General features: G+C 42.0%; 1 protein-coding gene across 5 annotated transcripts in view; it reads right to left on the minus strand.

Moving 5' to 3' along the window:
• Positions 1 to 639: 639 nt before the first annotated feature.
• The window catches only part of SHOC2 (SHOC2 leucine rich repeat scaffold protein), a 107,123-nt gene continuing 88,192 nt past the window's right edge, over positions 640 to 19,570 (minus strand). For 3 of the 5 annotated variants that reach the window (XM_073354385.1, XM_073354382.1, XM_073354383.1), the window contains 4 exons: positions 19,162 to 19,284; positions 14,048 to 14,185; positions 7,740 to 7,857; positions 640 to 5,708 (listed from right to left, as the gene is read on the minus strand). In XM_073354385.1, the coding sequence (XP_073210486.1) occupies positions 5,500 to 5,708; positions 7,740 to 7,857; positions 14,048 to 14,185; positions 19,162 to 19,284 (588 nt within the window). In that variant the 3' untranslated portion in view covers positions 640 to 5,499. The other 2 variants (XM_073354386.1, XM_073354384.1) reach the window with 2 other exon arrangements.

A 19,570-nucleotide genomic window follows, 5' to 3' on the forward strand; every position in this document is an offset into this window, starting at 1 on the left:
CTCATAGTATGCAGATTGACATACAAGTCAAAGATGTCATACTATAATTATCAGACACTCTGGCCAGGTCCTCAGCTGGTGTAAATTGGCATAGCGCCATTGACTTCAGTGCAGCAGGGCTCAAATACTATAGTGATAAGTAGCAGTGATGCCTGTATGCTAGTTGAGAATCTGGCTCACTATTTTAAAGATACTCAACTATGATTAGCATTTTGATAGGGGCTGAAGGGTTGGAGGGGAGCGGCGGGGGATGCATCGAAGTTGAACCCTTAAGATGTTCTCATTTCAAACAAGTATTAAGAACTCTCTTTTTGGTTTGCAGAACATGATGTAAATATTTACTACTTGAAACACTGAAGATGTATCATACGAGCTACACATACTTGCAAGATAACTTTCAAAGCTACATAATAGCACTTTGAAAATGTTTTCTTTTATTAAACCAAATATTAAATCCAGGTGATTTCTTGTCTCTTAAGAACTGTAGTTTCACATCTATTTTCATGTATGTGGTTATTTGGAACTCATTTTGCACTAAAATCTATAGTCACGGTTTCTTTTTCCTTCTAAACAGAATGATCCTATATTGTTTTCTTTGAGTCTTACTGTATAATAATATAATAACATGAAAGTAAAAAGTTTTACCAACATTTGCTTTATAAAGGTGTGCAATTTACATTTTTATGTTTAGAGCAGTTACTGTCATGCAATTTTTGAAGTATAAGTTTCCTGAAATCGGTATACATTAAACTTCATATTTTACTTGGAAAAACATCTTCAAAAGAGTGAAGAGGTATATAATGAAAATGCAGTTCTCAATCATTTGTGACACTGCGAAAGTATGATTTACATCCAGGTTAAGTTAGATTTTAACACTAGAAAACTTTCAAAAGACTCAGTGGCAGCTCATTTACAAATATACTATTTATAATGAATGCATTGATACAGAATGACATTTATAAAAAAGCAAGGCAATCTTTTATATTATAGACATAACAATCAACATTACAATAATTCAGATTAAAAGTACATTTTTTGTAGACTGTTTACACTTTTGTTTAGCTTTTGATCACAAATTAATGTGATCTGGTATTTTTCCACAGCAAAAATCCTGTGCAGACCTGTTTAAGACCGAAACATCAGAATAATAAACATAAATCTTCTGATCACGAGAATAAAAACAAAAACCGTTAGATACTGTTTGTAGATACTATCGTTTGTTTGTAATTGTCCTAACTGTGCCTTTTAAGTTTGTGTGTTGTGCAAATTACTGCCAACTGTACGTCTAATTAAAAGCAAGTTCTGGCATGCCGATTAAAGATACAATTGAGGTGCAATATTGACTATACAAAAATACTCTGCTGCATTCAGATTCCTTACTAATACAAAAGATATTGTAACACTCCCTTGATATGTTATGATTTTGTATTGATCCTTAAGAGAGAAACAAGGAAAGGAAGAAACATCTGATAAAAGTTTTTCCATTAAAAAAGGTATTCTGCATACGTCCAGGATTAAAGATGGTACTTGAAGTTTTTGTTTTTCAGGTGCTGCAATGGGTTCAAGTGCTAACCAGCTGGACAATGTTTCTACGTCCTGTTTTTTAAAACCACTTAAGTGAACAAACTGTATTGTTCTTTCAAGAAGTTTGAACACATGATTTCTTACACAACATTAACAAAACTGCACAAAAACCCTAAAACCAAAAGAGGCACTGAAGCATCAAATATTCTACAACACTAAGTTGTTTTAAAATAAAGTAACATGAATTTAAGAGTTTCCAATAGCATAGGGCAAGTTAAAAAAAGGCCAGGTATACAACCATATGACCAAACTGCACAGGTTGTGTTCAGCTAGATGTTTTTGTTTAGGAAATTAAATGTGAGGCAGCCAGAGAGGGAACATTATTATTTATGAAAACCAAGCATTTTCAAAGCCAAGAATTAGCAGCCAAATTTCTATTTAGTCACTTTAAACACAATATAACTAGTTTCAAAACTAAAAGTCATATTGCCAATTATTCTTCCTTTACATTTAATCAATGTTTTTAAAAAGACAACCCTTATAATCAGTTTTATACTTATCAGAGTACCATAATACTATACTCTGTAGCATGGTATTTTGCTTTTGTTAGTAAAGGCATAGTTCATGAGTGTCCTATAAATACAAGTGCTGATACTTCCACAGGCAGGCAATAGAGGTCATGATTTGATTTGCACCCAGATTTCTAAAGATTGGCACACTTTTTATAATCTCTTCTTATTTATTTCAGAGATAGCACTACCCAGAACAGTATTACAAGGGACAAAAGTTTTAACAGAAATCTGGCTCACCGCTTTGACCATCCTAGTCTTAAAAAGTACCCCTTAGAACCTTATTACTCCATCTTGCTCATGCTTCAATACCATATATTTTTCAGGACTGAGTTCTTTCTTCTCATTTTTAATTTAATCAGCATGATCCAAAATTCTTAAACATATATACAAACCCCACTCAATGGCATTTGGCATTAAAGACAACCTAAAAACTGTACTTAGTTAACAGATGCACAATGCAACATCCTGGAAAATTAAAAAAAGTTATGTCAGGTTATAGAATTGTTTTAAATGATCAAGGTGTCAGATAAATAGCTGAGGGACTAATAACATTTATACATTAAAGCTTATTCCAAGCAATGATACTCACCCATTTAACACCAAAATTAAATAACTCATTTTATAAGGAAACTTCTTGAATTCTTTGAGTTAATTCTTTGCACCAGAACTTAATATCTCATGCTGTTTTACTCACACTCCCTCTAGACATTGCAAGAAGTATTTACTTCAAAAGTACAAAATTGAACTCCCAAACAGGACTCAGGAGTATTTGGCTTTGAAGCTACTATTTTAGCACAAGGATACATGGAAAAATATCCTGTTTTTAACATAGCTATGTTTTAATTCATTACTTTATTCCTACAAGTGTAATGGAGATGGGTTGGTTTTTTTTGTTTTTTTTTTTTAAGAGTGTAAAAAGTATTTTTGGTAAGCCAACTTCTCATCCAACCAAGTTTTTGGAAGAGGGGGTCAGCTCCAATTGTACAGTCATTAACCATGTACCTTAACAAGATGAATAAAACAGATCAAAATATTTACATACTAAACAATCTTAATTCCATAAATGCAGCCCAACAGCATCTATACCTGACTGTCTAGCAGTGGCAATGGAAACGCTTCAGGAGGAGGCAACCTGCTATTAGATGCACTATTACTTGGAACTTTTAAGAAGCACCTAAAATGACTCCTCTTGGGCTAGTTTCCTACTGTATTACACACCTAAAATCTTGCTCTATTGTAACAGATCGAGACACAAGTTATCTCATAAATTAAAGGGCAAAATTGTCTCATCAAAAATGGGAGATTAGGGGTGCAAACGGGGAACACAACTGATATGCTTAAGACACAGGGGCAGCCACCTTTGTTTTAAGGAATCATATTAATCAGAAACTGTTTTCCCAAGTGAACTGAGGGAGCAAGAAGTAGGTTTCAGCAGTAAATTCAGAAGTTAGATTACAGTCTTCAAAGCTACACATTTCAGCATCTTCATATTTTAACATATTACTGCTGAGAAAGATTAACTCCAGGCAGAGCTGTAATAAACTAGTTTCTTTTATAATCTAAAATCTAAACTGAAAAGCTACAGTAGATGTAAAAAACAAGGGAGGGGAACGGACATTACTTGGTAAAATCCAGTGACATCTACAATAGTTTTACAGCACGTTTGAGCCCTCTACGGTTTTATATCTCCACCTGCCTTCCATTTAAAAGCTGTTCCTCGTTAATAAAAAAACATCAGACAAAACAGAATGCAAAGTTACTGTTAATGCTGGAAAAAACCAGACCAAAGGCAATACATAAAATTAAGCATGTCTAAAAGCCAAAAATTATACTCCCCAAACTTCTGCACGGGATATAGATTTTTTCTGACATCATTTGATTTAATTTCATTCAAAAGATAGTCATCTCTAAGTCACAATAGTCCAGCAGCAATTCCATTATAATGAGTATAAATTGGACAGTTTAATCAACATCTGAAATGTAACTGCCTTTAGAGTTTCCATCTTCTTAAAGAAAAGATCATCTTAAACTGATCTTGCAAGTGGAGTGATAGCATCTATTTCACTGCAGCATCTTTAGCTTTCTAAGCAGTCAAGCAAATTCAAATAAAATCGCATGTGAACCACGTACAGTGTTTCTTCTGAGTGATCAGCATCTGTGCACAAATGAAAAGGTGCCTCTTTTTAACAGAACGTTCTTTAATACTGAAATTGACAGGATGAGGTTAAAAAAACAGACGTGGTACTGAACTGAATATTTTGAAGCAAGTGCCCCAGCTGTGGGGAAAAGTGCATTTAGTTCAGCAGCAAAACAGCACAGTGTGGAGCTATTGTGCTTGGACACAGAAGTTCCATAATGGAAGGAGGTACAAGGCAAGTCAAGATATAAAACCATAGTACGTTGTTAACCAACCTTAAAACTTACATATATTGCAGTGTTTAAAAGTAAGACATTCATTTATTGTACAAGGTCTATGAGGAATCCTTAAAATTGCCTGTTGTCGTTTATGACCCAACATTATAACAACAAAAAGATAATATATATTATTTCCTTGCCATTCAACTGTACTGTTAGACCTTATGAATCTGTAACTTCACAAAACAAAAACTGCTCTTCACTGAGACCAATCTGAAAAGGTTACTTGTGCTAGAAAAGACCAACCACAAAAGGCTCAGTTCAGATATGTTATGCCCACAACTGATAACTCAGGGAAGCAAGACTTACAAGAATTCAAGCTTTTTTGACTGCATCTTTTCCACCTACCAGTTGTTTTGATGAGTAAATATTTTTAGTATACAAACCAGCTGATAAAAATTCTTCAACAGAAGCATATAAATTCTAGATTGATTAAAACAGAGCAAATCAAAACAAAACAAAATCCAGTGATTTACTCTGACTGTAAACAATATAAAAACACCGCTTGTTTCAAATCTCAAAATAAATTAAAGAAAATCCCACCAACTTCAGGATGTGTGACCCTACCAGGTTTTGACACATAGGAGAGGGAGGAAAACAGAAAAGAAAAGTTCACCATAAAAGATTGCGCATTTTTTGCTAACTGAAAGTAGATCTAAGTAAAAACTACTCTTTTCCCTTAAATTTAACAACTTTTGAATTTGTTGGCAATTGCTTAAAGTAAACTGGCATTTCCAGATTACTCAGACAAACATCCACCAAATTCAGCAAAGAAAACTTAGACAAGCATTTTTACAGAATAAAAAAAATCTAAATGGCTATGATTCCTCTATTAGCAGAAACACATAATGCAGTCTTAAATTTGCCTTTTTATATTATTTATATATTTTTATATATAATATAATATTATATGTATATTATATTATATATAATGACAACATTAATGCAGTTTGTATTTTGTACAGTGTATGGGACAATCCAATTTACATCAGACCATGGCACGATATGGTCCCTGCATTTTTAGGAACTGAATGATGAAGGAGGGTCCCCCAGCAACGATCTGAGGTGGAAGGTGGCTGAGTGGGCAGTTCTCAATACTCATTATTGACAGTTTGCTGCAGAGCGCCAGCTCAAAGGGAAGGCTGTGCAGATTGGGATTGTCATTCAAATACAGTTCTTCCAGATTCTCCAGTGTACCTGGTTAAAATAAAACATTCATAAATATAAAAGTAAAATATCCCTTTTGTTTCACATGGTAAGCTTATAACATATACGTAGAAGCTTTTAAACTCACAAGGGAAATTCAGTTGGAAATTCTCTACCATGGAAACAACCCATGTCCACTTCTATTTTCAAGCATAGCAACCTCCTTGCCCACAGGGGTCTAAGTAAGAGTCACATTCAGCTTAATTCTCTGTAGTGATGGTCACTGAAAGGTTTCCATTCAAAGTGTGATTTCTACACAAATCAACCAATATGATGTGCTAGAGAGCAGAGTAACATTCTCTTTCTTGCCCATGCTTACCTATCTTGGAGGCCAAAATCCAAACTACATCCCTGTATATAGATCCTTTCATTGCAGTCCCTACAGATCACGTATACAAATACTATAAGCACTGCTCCTGTTCTGAGGACCAGCTCCACTTTAGATTAATAAAAATGGTAAAAAAAAAAAAAAAATACAACACTTGTTCATGGCAGTATAGTATTGCACCATTGGTTTGTCAAAGCTTCCCAGTGATGTTGCATTGGGGACACTGGCAGGAGCATTAACTGAGCAAAGACAGGTTTACACAGAGTAATTCTTTAAGGGAGTGAGTGGCATGTGGAAAATGATGTGCTTGGACACATACCGCAAAATACCAATAAGAGTTTCAATGCTAACTGGAAGTAGGTATTGTTAGAATTGTTTTACTATTATTTGTATTACTGTAGTTACAATTAGCAGAATTTTTTCTATCATGTAACAGTTCACAGTCGCAGAGTCAGTAATGAGAATATGTAAATCTCTACTGAATACTCCTGCTGCCTTACAACACTCACCTCTTGGTGAAACATCAAAGACCTAGAGGAGAAGCAGAGAGGGTGACAGGCGTGTTAGAGGGTTAAAGAGCATGTTGGGGAAGGAAAGGTTTCAGGACCACTGGTGGACTGGGAGAGCGTGCGAAAGGTTCAGAGTACAAGCAGGGGAACCACATGTAGAATCTGAGGAAGATTGGGGAGCCAGGGTGAGAGACTGCAAAGCAGAAAGGGCAGAGTTGAGCAGAACTCTGAGCGCTATCCGATAATTCTACATGAGACAATCAAATTTGAAAACTTTAATAACCAGTCTCTACCACTCACTAGAGTGTTTTAAACATAGTCATTTATTTTAACTCTATAGATTAGAGTATAAGGCACCTGAGCTCAACTAATTTATGATCTAGAATGCATAGGGCCAGGTTTAGCTGAGATTTGGCCCTTCTCACTCCAACACATGTGCAAGATTTGCACTGGCTGTGATGGTGTTTCACTGGAGGTGCTGACACTGCTGAAGTATCTCTGTTTCCCTCTTCTCTAGCCATGTGGTGCTGTATTTCTCACTCGTTTTCATGGCGTTTAGGTCTCTTTTATTCTCTTTCCTCTCCTTTCCCTGTATTTCCTTCTCCTCTTCTCTTGTCTCAGCAAGGCGAGCAGCAGTGTGATGATATGCAAATGAAAAGATTTGTAGAAGGAAAGTGCCTCTCCTAGATTCCCTCTGCAGCCCCTTTCCTCACATAAAATTTTACTTCTGCAGCATGGCCAGAAAGAAAAGTCATAGGATTAGTCTGATTCCTTTCCTAATGAGTCCTTACAGGGAAATGGTTGGAAAGGAAAGTTGTCGAAACTGACTGGCACTACACAATCCTATAAATTTATCTTTAGCACAGTGTGTGAAGAGCTTGATAGAGAAGGGAACTACTTAATCCAAGTCAGTTTCCCGCTACAAGTTCTTCACACACAGGTTAATTAATCAGAAAAAGCTAAGTCATTTCTCTCATGAAAATAGAGAACGCATGTAATATTGTAGTGCTGGCAGAAATTTCAAGTAGGGGTGCATACCTCCTCACAATAAAAGTTTCTCCTTGAATTTTATGGTCTTTGTTTATGAACACAATAAATTTCTATCATTGTGTGTCTCCCAGAGGTATTTGGAGGTTATTGCTTAACCATCCTGTATATTTATATTTATCAGAAATAGCACCTTACCAATTTCTTCAGGAAGGTGTGTGAGAAGATTCTCTCCTAGCCCAAGATGTGTCAGATTGATGAGGTGACCAATTCCTCTTGGAAGGGTGGTCAACTGATTATTAGTCAAGACCAATTTCTGGTGGAGAAATAAGTTCTTAAAATTACTAACAGTGCCTTCAAACAGCCGAGTAACATCAGAAAATGTAGTTATTGAATTGACAGATTGTATCTCCAGCATAAGAATCTCTAGTTCTCTATGGCATTCAAATTCTCTGTTAACTATTATTAAACTTAATAAATAACATGCACTTTTATCCAAGGATATGAAGGCACTTCATAAGCTTTACTGAAACCTCAGGACAATTCTGTGAAGTCATTATTTTATTCATTTTATACCTGGTCAAACTGGGGCAGAGAAGAGAAGTTACTAAGTGTAACGGGAGGTTCTTCGAGATGTGTGGTCCCTATCTGTATTCCACACATAGGCACACATGCACCTGAGTCTGGAAGTTTTTCCAAGCAGAGTCTGTTCATCTGTACATGCACAGTATCGCCCCTCGTGCTCCTGACCCAGGGTTTAAAGGGTGGTGCGGGTCAATGCCACTCCATTTCCACCTGTTACCGCAATGTAACCAAGTCCAAAGCAGAGGGGAAGGAGGGCGGGTAGTGGAATATAGATAGGGACCACACATCTTGAAGAACCTCCAGTTATAGTAAGTAACCTTTCTTTCTTGTGCAGCTCCCTATGTGTATTCCACATGTGGGTGACTTGCAAGCAGCAATCAACGTGGAGTTGGGTGCAAGGAGGCTGGCAGCAGAGCTGTTTGTAAGACAGTCCTTCCTACTGCCACATCCATGGCTGTGTCGAGTCAGGACATAGTGTGCTGTAAATGTGTGGACAGATTGCCAAGTCACAGCTTTGTAAATGGGATGTCAGATAATGCTGTGGAGGCTGCTTGTGGTCATGTGGAGCGAACTGTAACACTCCCGAGAGGGGGAAGTTTTGCTACCTTATAGCATTTTAGCATGCATCCCCCTCCTTAGAAATCCTCTGTGAGGATATGGCTTGCCCCTTAATCTTTCTACTATGGTGACAGAGTCTCGAAAACTTTCTAACGGGCTTGGTTCTTTGCAGGTAGAATGCCTGGGTACATCTGACATCTATGGAGTATAGTTTGTCCTCAGGAGAGGCATGAGGTTTTGGAAAAATATAGGTAAGTGAGTTGATTGGCTGATATGGAATTCGGACACAGTCTTGGGGAGGAATTTGGGGTGTAGCTGGAGGGAGACCTTCTTCCTGGAATACTGTGTAGGGAGGGTCTGCCATCATGGCCACTAGCTCACTGACCCTTCTGGCCGAAGTGATGGCTATCAAGAATGCCACTTCCATGGGCAGGTGGGTCATGGCACAGGTTGCCATAGGTTCGAAGGACAGCCCTGTGAGAGCTGACAGGACAAGGTTAAGGTTCCACAAGGGCGTGGGTTTGATGACTGGTGAGAAGGTTCTGATCAAGCCCTTCATAAACCGCACTGTTGTCAGGTGTGCGAAGATATAGCAGCACTCTACTGGAGGAAGGAAAACGATAATCGCTGCTAGGTGTGCACGCAGCAAGCTAAGGACTAAAACCTGATGTTTTCAGGGCGAGGAGATAGTTGAGGATAATCTGAATGCCCACCATGGCGAGGGAATGGTGACAGCAGCATGCCCAATCAGCAAAGTGGCGCCATTTAGCCCAGTAGCACATTCTGGTAGATTCTTTCCTGCTTTGGTTAAGGATCTCCTGGACCAAGGCAGAGCATGAACGTTCCATGTCTGACGCCCATCCAAACACTGGGCCATGAGGTGGAGTGAGCTTGGGTTGTGGCGCCTGAGCCTGTTCTGCAGATGGACAGATCCTGACGGGTGGATGTATGGACAGCCTTAGGAGATCCATGAATCAGAACTGTCTGGGCCAACAGGGTGCTAGAAGGATGATGGTGGCTGTGTCTCAGCGAATCTTCTGAGGAACTTGTGGTACAAGGGGAATAGGGGGAAAAATGTATTGGAGGTCACCCAAGGGAGCAGAAGAGTGTCACTCTGAGTTGCTGCCGATGGCCCTCCCGGAGCAGAACATGAGAAGCTTTCTGTTAATCTGGGATGCAAAGAGGTCCCATAGGAGAGTACCCAACTGTGCAAAGATGTTGGTCAAAACTGTGTTGTGTATTTCCCAGTCATGGTCTACATGGACACTTCTGCTTAGTCTGTCCACTACAGAGTTCTGAGTGAATGGGAGATACGCAGCCTGTAAGGAAACCTGATTTCTGACATACCAGATCCACAGTCTGACTGCCTCCAAGCAGAGGAGACAAGATCACACTCCTCCCTGTTTGTTTGTTTATATATATACAAAACCATGGTGATATTGTCCAATAGGATTTGCACGTGGAGGGAGCATATGATGGGAAAGAATGCCTTGCAGGCTATGCGGACTGCTCTCAGTTCCAGCAGGTTTTTAGGCCACCTGGCTTCCCATGGTGTCCATGTACTCTGGGCCGCATGGTAGGCCAGGTGAGCGTCCCATCCTGTAAGGGAGGCATCCGTCACAATGGTGGCCCCTCAATATGGGAGGGCTGCAGGGTGTTTCAACCACGGTCTGCGTCGGGTTGGACTACCAAGCAAGAGAAGCAAGAACTCCTGAGGGAACAGTAGCTCTGTAGTTAATGTGGTCCTTGGTTGGCCTGTAGGTAGAGTGGAGCTGGGCAAAAGGTGTCACATACTTGCATGCAGCCATGTGGCCCATGAAGGAGAGGCACCAACACAGCATAATATGGGGTTTGCAGGTGATGTGCGTGATCAGGCTGCTCATCGTGTAAAATCTGTCCGCTGGAAGGAAAGCTCACACTGAGACAGAGTCCAGCCTTGTTCCTATTAAATTTATTGTCTGTGTAGGTGACAAAATGGACCTGTCTTCGTTTATGCAGACACCTAAGGAGGCAAGGAGACATTGAAGGGAATCTATCGTGAAGACAACTTCTTGTCGGGAATGTCTCACCAGAAGCTAGCTGTGCAGGTATGGGAATACCGTATTTCCCTGGCATTGCATCTAGGCTACTACTACCGTGAACGCTTTCTTTCACAAAGCCCCGTGATGCTATCGCAAGACCAAAGAGAGGATGTGCAACTGGTATTGTTGCTGTGTAATCCTGATTTGTAGGAATTTCCTATGTGATGGGTGAATGTCCACAAGGAAATATGCATCCTTCATGTCAAGAGGTGTGAACTACCCCACCCCCGCCTTCCTGGAGGAAGATGATTACTGATGCCAGTGTAATCATTGTGAATTTCAGCTTCCTGATGAAAATATTGAGCTGTCGAAAGTCCAGGATGGATCTCCACCTTCCACGGGGATGAGAAAATATGGGGAGCAGAACCTTCTTCCTCGCTATTGAGGCAGGATGCTCGCTATCACTCACTGGTGGAGTACGAAGTCTGTCTCTTGTTGATTAATCAATTGGTGGGAGGGGTCCCCCAGGGGTGGTCAGGTAGGAGGTTTGTGCGGAGAAAAGGAAAGGAAATCTTGGAGTATCCATGATGGATAATCTCCAGAACTCAACTGTCCATGGTGACCTCACTCCAAACGTGGGTGAAGGAGGTAAGGCAGCCTCCAAAGATGATGGGTGGTGAAGTAGGCATAATCAGTGGTGGTATGCAGGTCTTGATCTGGATATCAAAAGTGGCCTTTGGCTTGCAGTTGGGAGTACATGGACGGCGTGGTAGTGGTTGGAGCCGGGAAACAGCCTCTCTGGGATCTCAGGTCACTTGCAAGGGGGTTCAGGTGGATGATGGTAGTAAGAGAGATAGGAAGGTGGCCATGGTCTGAAGGGCTGTTTCTGATGTATTCTTGTGGGGGCTGAAGCACAGATATCAGAGACCTGAGGGTGGATCTCGAGTCATTCAGGGAATGCAAAGTCTCGTCTGCCTTTTCACTGAAAAGATTGGCCTCAGCAAAAGGGAGGTCCTGAATAGTATTTTGGACCGCCCTTGGGAAGCCCGATGATTGGCGCCAAGAGTTTCTATGTATGACCAACCCTGTAGCCAAGGACCCTGTAGCATCCACCATGACCTGGAAAGCCACCTTTGCCACCAGCCTCCCCTCCTTCATCAAGGAGTGCAACTGAGCCTGATCTTCCTCAGGGGCCTTGTCTTTGAACTCCGTCAGCCTGGCGTAGGTATTAAAGTTGTATTTAGCCAACGATGCATGGTAATTGGCTATATGAAACTGAAGGCCTGCGGAGGACAAGACCTTACTGCCCAGGAGATCCAGCCTCTTTGACCCTTTCTCTGGCAGGGTGGATTTCTGAGGGTGCTGCTGAGCCCCTTCCACAGCCACTTGCACCACTAGTGAATTAGGAGAAGGGTGTGTAAAAAGGAAATCAGCCCCTTTGGCAAGCTTGCTTCTGGATGGGGGCACACTGTGCAGCTATGGGCCAAACCATTCTGGCCAGTTGTAGTACGGCCTCGTTTATGAAAAGGGCCACCCTGGATGGCCCCTGGGGTTATAAGATGTCCAGGAGATGGTGCTGAGGGTCCTGGACCTCCTCCAATGGGATTTACAAGTCAGTAGGCACCCTTTGGAGAAGATCTTGATATTGCCAATGGTCATCTGGCAGAGAGGGTGGCAAAAGGGATGAACAAGTCACCCAGTGATGAGGCGGCTCCGGTCGGAACTGGTGGTACTGGCTCAGTGTCTTCCTCCTCATACACCAACGGAAGCAGCTGACAAGAGGGCGACGAGTGGCAAGATTCCTGCACCGGTGCCAGTGTCTGCTATAAGGGTGCCCAGTATGGACAGAAGGAGGGATCTATTGGTCACAGTGGGCCCACAGGAAATGATATCAGGCATCCCTGGGGAAGGGGGGTCATAGCCAGGAGGATAGGGCTGCTGCAGCTGTCTGAGCTGCACTGTGTCGGAGATATCAGTGGGACTGGCTCCTCCGAGTCTCAGCACAGTGCCATCGGAAACAGTGGTATTGTTGGTACTGGGAGGCCCCTGTATGATGGAAAGGGAAGGGGTCTCTCCTGTGGCAGTAGCAGAGGTTCATGCTCCACGGTAGGAACCTCCCTGAGAAGTGTCAGACCCAACAGAAGTAGAGACTGCAGATAGTGGAGGAAGACCTCATCCAGTGTCAGAAAAGCGTCCATATGGCCTGGAGTCCACAGGGTTCCCATCAAGACATCGGAGGGACCTGGTTTCACTGCCGGAGCTGGCCAGTCTCCATATTGCTGAGGCAGAACCAATGGTACATCCGGACTGGCGCTCGTGGACACAATTGGCCTATCTTTGTCCCTATCGGATCCCTCTTCCTCGCCTTACCCTCCAGCCGAGGGGCCCCGAGTGACAGTTCTGTGGGATCTGTACATGACATCTCACCCAACCTGGCATGGCTTGTGGAGCAAATATGCTTCTTATAGGCAGTCCGCTGTGTGGATATGCCGTTACGCCCATGAGAGTGTTTCTTACTGTCACGGGCAGCCCTGTGCTGTTGGGCTTCAGTGCCAGTGGCTCCGCTCCATTGTTCATGCTCAGAACTGTATTGCTGGCCAGCTGAGGCTGATGTACAGGGGGGTCTCCCAGGCCAAGCTCAGATCAAGGCCTCTTCCATCAGATGCTTCCTCAGCCTGAGTTCTTGAGCCTCTCTGGTTCTGGGATGGGAAGGACTTACAGATGCTGCACTTCACCGAGATAAGGGCCTCACCCAGACAATAGAGACACCACTGATCCGTGTTGAGGATGGAAAAGGAGCAAGGACAGGAAACGCAGTTCTTGAAGTCCAGGACCCTGGGCATAGTCCCCGGGACAAAGAGAGTTCCCCCCCCGACTTGGGGTGGGGGTGAGGAGGAAAGAGAAGATATACACACACTCTTTTAGAGACTTAGAGTGAAGGGCAGGATTTCAACTCAGGCCACGTGGCATCGACCCGCAACACCCCTTAAACTCTCAGTCAGGAGCACGAAGGGAGATACTACGCACATGTGGGTCAATGGACACTGCTTGGAAAAATTGCTGGATTCGGGCACGGCACACATGCATACCCACATGTGGAATACACATAAGGACCAGCACTTGAAGAATTAAATGTTGTTTTCCCAAGGTCAACCAGAGACTCAATGGCAGAACCAGGAATAAAACTCAAGAGTCCTGATTCTCTATACTCTTCGCTAACAGTAAACTCCTTCCGTTAACTTTCCTTAAAGAGCTAGATACCATCAATTTAAGTGGGAAAGGTACAAATTAGCCTGTTGTAAGTAAAAGGCTTAGTATGTTTATCTCCTCTCATTGTTTCACCTGCAGATCCTTAAGGTAAGCAATTTCATTTGGCAAGGATTCCAGTTTGTTCTCCTCTAGATCCAACTCTCTTATTTTCCGTAGGTTTCCAATACCATGGGGAAGTTTCTTCAGAAGATTATTTGACAAGATAAGAACCTGAAGAAAAAAACAGGGAAAATTTTAAGTAATGCAGCAAGTGCCAACTAAAAGAGAATCCCTTTAGACTTCAGAATTAAGTGTTAAGTATTGCTTAAGTAGCATTCAATAGAATGCAAAATTAACACACTGTTTAACAAGTTTTGTAAAACTCCTGTGAAACTGAACTAAAGGACAAAGTTAAACTTAAATCAGTAATCAAAGTTAACAGGTTACAAAATTGAGTTTAACGGAAGTGAAGTTTAAATTCAGAACAACAGATTTCAGATTAACAGGACTATTTAAAAAATGTACATATTTTTAAAATAAACAGTGGAGAAACAAAGAGCTAAGCGCCCATTTTAACCAAATGAATCAAGACAGACTACTACATAATTCCCCTATCATTTATATTCTTTCACATGCCCGCCTCAGTGCTATCCCTTATGCTCAACAAACCTCCCCACCTCCTCTTACTTTTTATGCCACCTTCAAGAAGCTGGTTTTGGGAAGGGACTAATAACAAAATACTTGGCCACTCTACACACATGCATTGGTCTCCTATAATGACCTCCCTCATCAGTCCCCTTTTTTAATTCCTCTGGTGCTCTCAGTTACTGTTTGCTCTCATTTTAAATTAGGACTTGCTTACCGGGGGACATGCAGGAAAATTAACTTAAGGTCTGAATGTAAAGAGGATTAGTCAAACTGCATTAAATCCCTGTGTGAGCATTCTTATTGAGAATTCAAGTGTCATCGACTCAATTTAGATTAATTCACTTCCAAAATACATCAAATTAAGCCCACTTTAATTCTGAATAAGAGTGTCCACACAGCATTTTCTCAGCTTTAACTAATCCACTTTAAAAATTATTTTGGATTAATTTTCTTGAGGGTCTCCATCTAGACAAGACCTCAGATTGTAAACTCCTTCAGGTAGAAAATTTGTCTTTTCTATGCTGTAAAGTCGCATGCTTATGTTCTTATGTTATGTTCTTATGCTCATCTACGAAGCCACATAATTCATTCAAGAATAGTTTGCAGTAATATAGCACCTTTCTCCAGAGCAGCTTAAGGTTGCTTACAGGCAACTCAACTCCTCAGTGAGGTAGGTAGTTAGGCACAGAGTGAAGGGCTGCATTTTTAGTGGTGCTGAGCACCCACAAATCCCTGTTAAATCAACAGAGCTGCAGGTGCTTAGATCCTGATAATCCATGCTCTAAAAGCAGGGGTGGGCAAACTATGGCCCGCGGGCTGCATCCGGCCCCCCAGCTGTTTTAATCCGACCCTTGAGCTCCCGCTGGGGAGTGGGGTCTGGGGCTTGTCCCATTCTGGCACTCCAGTGGGGGAGCAGGGTAAGGGGCTGCGCCGCGCGGCCCCCTCCAGCTTCTCCGCACACTGCCCCCGCCCCCAAGTGCCTCCCACACAGCTTCCATTGGCCAGGAACCACGGCCAATGGGAGCCGGAGAAGGGACATGCTGCTGCTTCCAGGAGTTCCTTGAGGTAAGCGCCGCTCAGAGCCTGCACCCCTGAACCACACACCCCCACCCCCGCACCCCAACCATCTGTCCCAGCCCTGATCCCCCTCCCGCCCTTCAAAGCCCTCAGTCCCAGCCCGGAGCACCCTGCTACACCTCAACCCCCTCATCCCCCCCCCACCCCATCCCAGAGCCTGCACCCCCAGCCGGAGCCCTCATTGCCCCCCATACCCTCCCCGTGCCCCAGCCCTGATCCCCCTCCTGCCCACCGAAACCCAGTCCCAGTCCGGAGCACCCTCCTACACCCCAAACCACTCATCCTCAGTGCCACCCCAGAGCCCACACACCCAGCCAGAGCCCTCACCCCTCCCACACCCTAACCCCAATTTCATGAGCATTCATGGCTCGCCATACAATTTCTATACCCAGATGGGGCCCTTGGGCCCAAAGGTTTGCCCACCCCTGCTCTAAAGGCTATTTCTACATTGCAGCTGGCAGCAAACCTCCCAGCCCAGGTAGACAGACTGACAGATTTGTGCTAATGGGGCTCCAGCACATTAAAAAGAGCAGTGTGGATGTTGCAGCTCCCGTGGAGACTCAGGCAAGTCACCCAAGCTCAGACCTGGAGGATTGGGCAGGCTCAAGAGCCCAAGCTGACACCCAAGCCACAACTTCCACACTGCTACTTTTAACGTGCTAGCTCAAGACCAGCTAGCACAAGTCTGTCTAACTAGATTGGGAGGCTCGCTCCTTGCTGCAGTGAAGACTTACCCTTAGTGACATCACCAAGGCCAGACAGCTCTGGAGGGGTGTCCGGCTGTCTTTGGATAGTTAAGATCTCCCAGCTAAACCCAATAGGGTCTGGGAATTGATCCCAGCACTGTGCTAGAATTGCTTGATACTTCTCCTTTCCAATCCTACCATGTTATTATTTTACGATATTAACACACACACAAACACAAAAGTGAGTAGCTTAACAGTTAATGCAAAATTCTACAACAATGCATCATTAGGGTTGTCTGCAGTATTGTTGGAGCTGTGTCGGTCCTGGATATTAGAGAGACAAGGTGAGGGAGGTAATATCTTTTATCGGACCAACTTCTGTTTGTCAGAGAGAAAGCTTTCATGCTTACACAGAGCTCTTCTTCAGGTCTGAGAAGCTTAATCAGGTTAGGATTGCACAGTTAAAGTCAGGAAATGCCAAAGTTAAGGTTAGCATGTCAATAATAATGTGGTCTGGTTGCATATCCTGTGTATTTAAAGGTACATACTAAACAATATGAATAGTAACGTACTAAACTACGAATCTAAAAGAAAAACAGAACAGAAAATATTACTGTGATACAGGGCGTGGAGTTACACAACTAGTAGGTTAACTGATCCAGATTCAACCTTTAGAGACATATTAAAGGATATGTAAATGGTAATTAGGGCCATTTCACGTTAGATAGACTAGAATTAGAAATGCAAACCTGTCTGTTTAGAGAATTAGAGGTAATGCTAACTGTAAGTGTTTTTTCTTATATCTTGTTAGGTGTTAACCATGTAACCGAACAGTTCCTGTCTACTGCTGAATTCTGTTAATTCAGAGATCAAAAGAAAATGTTAACATTTAAATGAACTGTGAATGTAGTGATATCACTGTCAATCTCTCTTTGAAGTATGTAGCAAACTACCTGTAAATAACGGGAGATAGGCAGTTGCCTTATGTTAATCCATGTAGCTAATTATCAGTGATGCTTAGGAAATAGGAGGTCTACTTCAAAGCTAGGATAACTGCCTACTGTTCACCCAAGGACTGCATGCTGTCAAGAGGCTGCCTGGGAACCATACAAAGGGCTTTTGGGACCTGATCCTTTCATCTCAGATGTGCTTAAGCTTCATCGGGGGAAGTTTGAGTCCCAAAACGGAGATCTCCAGTCCCATCTGGATCACCCTGATATTGGACATTAGACTAAAACTATGGACTAATTCTGAAAGAACTCTTTGCAACTCTGAAGTTCACCATATCTACTATGAAACTGATATACATACAGACTGAATAGAGTTTTTAGAATGATCTTTCAACCAATACTCTCTTCTTTTTAAATAAATTTTAGATTAATTAATAAGAATTGGCTGTAAGCATGTATTTCGGTAAGATCAAAAATATTCAGTGACCTGAGGGTAATGTGTCCAATTTTTATATGATGAACAAGATTTTCAGTAATCCTCTTCATATTTGACTTGGATCTCTAGGAGGAAGTCCAAGGCTGGGTTGCTTTAAGGGAACTGTGTTTTTGGCTTCTGGGTAACCAGTAAGGTATTGTGGAAGCTGTTTTGTTGCTGGCTTGGTGAATCTAAGTATTAGAATAACCACCAGTTTTGGTGATTGTCTGCCCCATTCTTCGCAGTTTGCCCTAATTGAGCAATCTCAGCATGATTCCCCTGTGATCCCAGTCCACAATTACCAATGTGCAATGTGGCTGAATTAAAATTGCTGTACGAACTTTCACTTTTGCATAAACATTGCATAAGCAGTTCTGTTTAATTCCCTAGTGTTTTTACCTAATTTTACAACCTAAATATGCCCTTAGCTATTGCACTCTAACAACAAAATCTGTTTAATGGGCCAATTTGGTTCATGGATTCCATCTACAGAACTCTCTCTTTAATCTCTTGGTGGTTGGTTTCAAGGCCCAGTCCAATGCTTTCTAACTGAACTCAGTCCACTTTGTCATCCTTTTGTTGGAATATTTTGGCCCACTTTGTTTGTATGCTGGTCTCTCTGGGTGTTCAGCTCAGATTTCATTTTATTTTCTGCACTGTACATTTTGTGGTGTGACGTTGTCTATAGGTTAATAAATTAAATAGGCACACAGGCTTAAGGAACAAAACATTTAAAAAGCTATTCATGAAAGCCATAAACTCATGACAGGTTTCAGAGTAACAGCCGTGTTAGTCTGTATTCGCAAAAAGAAAAGGAGTACTTGTGGCACCTTAGAGACTAACCAATTTATTAGAGCATAAGCTTTCGTGAGCTACAGCTCACTTCCTCAGATGCATATCGTGGAAACTGCAGCAGACTTTATATATACACAGAGAATATGAAACAATACCTCCTCCCACCCCACTGTCCTGCTGGTAATAGCTTATCTAAAGTGATCATCAGGTGGGCCATTTCCAGCACAAATCCAGGTTTTCTCACCCTCCACCCCCCCACACAAATTCACTCTCCTGCTGGTGATAGCCCATCCAAAGTGACAACTCTTTACACAATGTGCATGACAATCAAGTTGGGCCATTTCCTGCACAAATCCAGGTTTTCTCACATCCCCCCCACCCCCATACACACACAAACTCACTCTCCTGCTGGTAATAGCTCATGAAACACTCATATGTTCGGTTAGCACACTTATTATTGGGACATATACTTTTCTTTTTAAACTGATTATGCAAAATAATATTACTTAAATTTGAAATAGGAAAAGTTCATTTCTGAGGATTTGCTTAGTCAGATATTCACTGTATTCCTCTCACCTCAAGGGAAACTAGCCCAGACACATCCTCAGGAATTTTTGTGAGCTGATTAGTGGCTAAATTCAGTTCCACCATGCTGGTCCAAGTCCCAAAGTCCAAGGGGAGTGAGGTTAGCTGATTGTCCTGCAATTTAACAAATAAAAGATGTAGGTTTTGGCATGAAAAAACAGCAAGGTAGCCTGGAGATTAAATAAGATGAAGCATTTGGATAAATCAAAAATTTGATTGGTTCTTATATAAACCAATAGCAAAAACGTAGCTAAATGGCTGAATCTCTAAAATGCATTCCCAAAATGTAATGAACACTACCCAATCTAGACATGTGGAGCTGCATTTGTATTACCAATGTGATAGACTGAAATGGAAACAACATATTACAGAGGCAATAACTCATGAAATTTCAAAGGTC

Source organism: Lepidochelys kempii, chromosome 7 (genome assembly GCF_965140265.1).
Source record: "Lepidochelys kempii isolate rLepKem1 chromosome 7, rLepKem1.hap2, whole genome shotgun sequence".
Taxonomy (NCBI): domain Eukaryota; kingdom Metazoa; phylum Chordata; order Testudines; family Cheloniidae; genus Lepidochelys; species Lepidochelys kempii.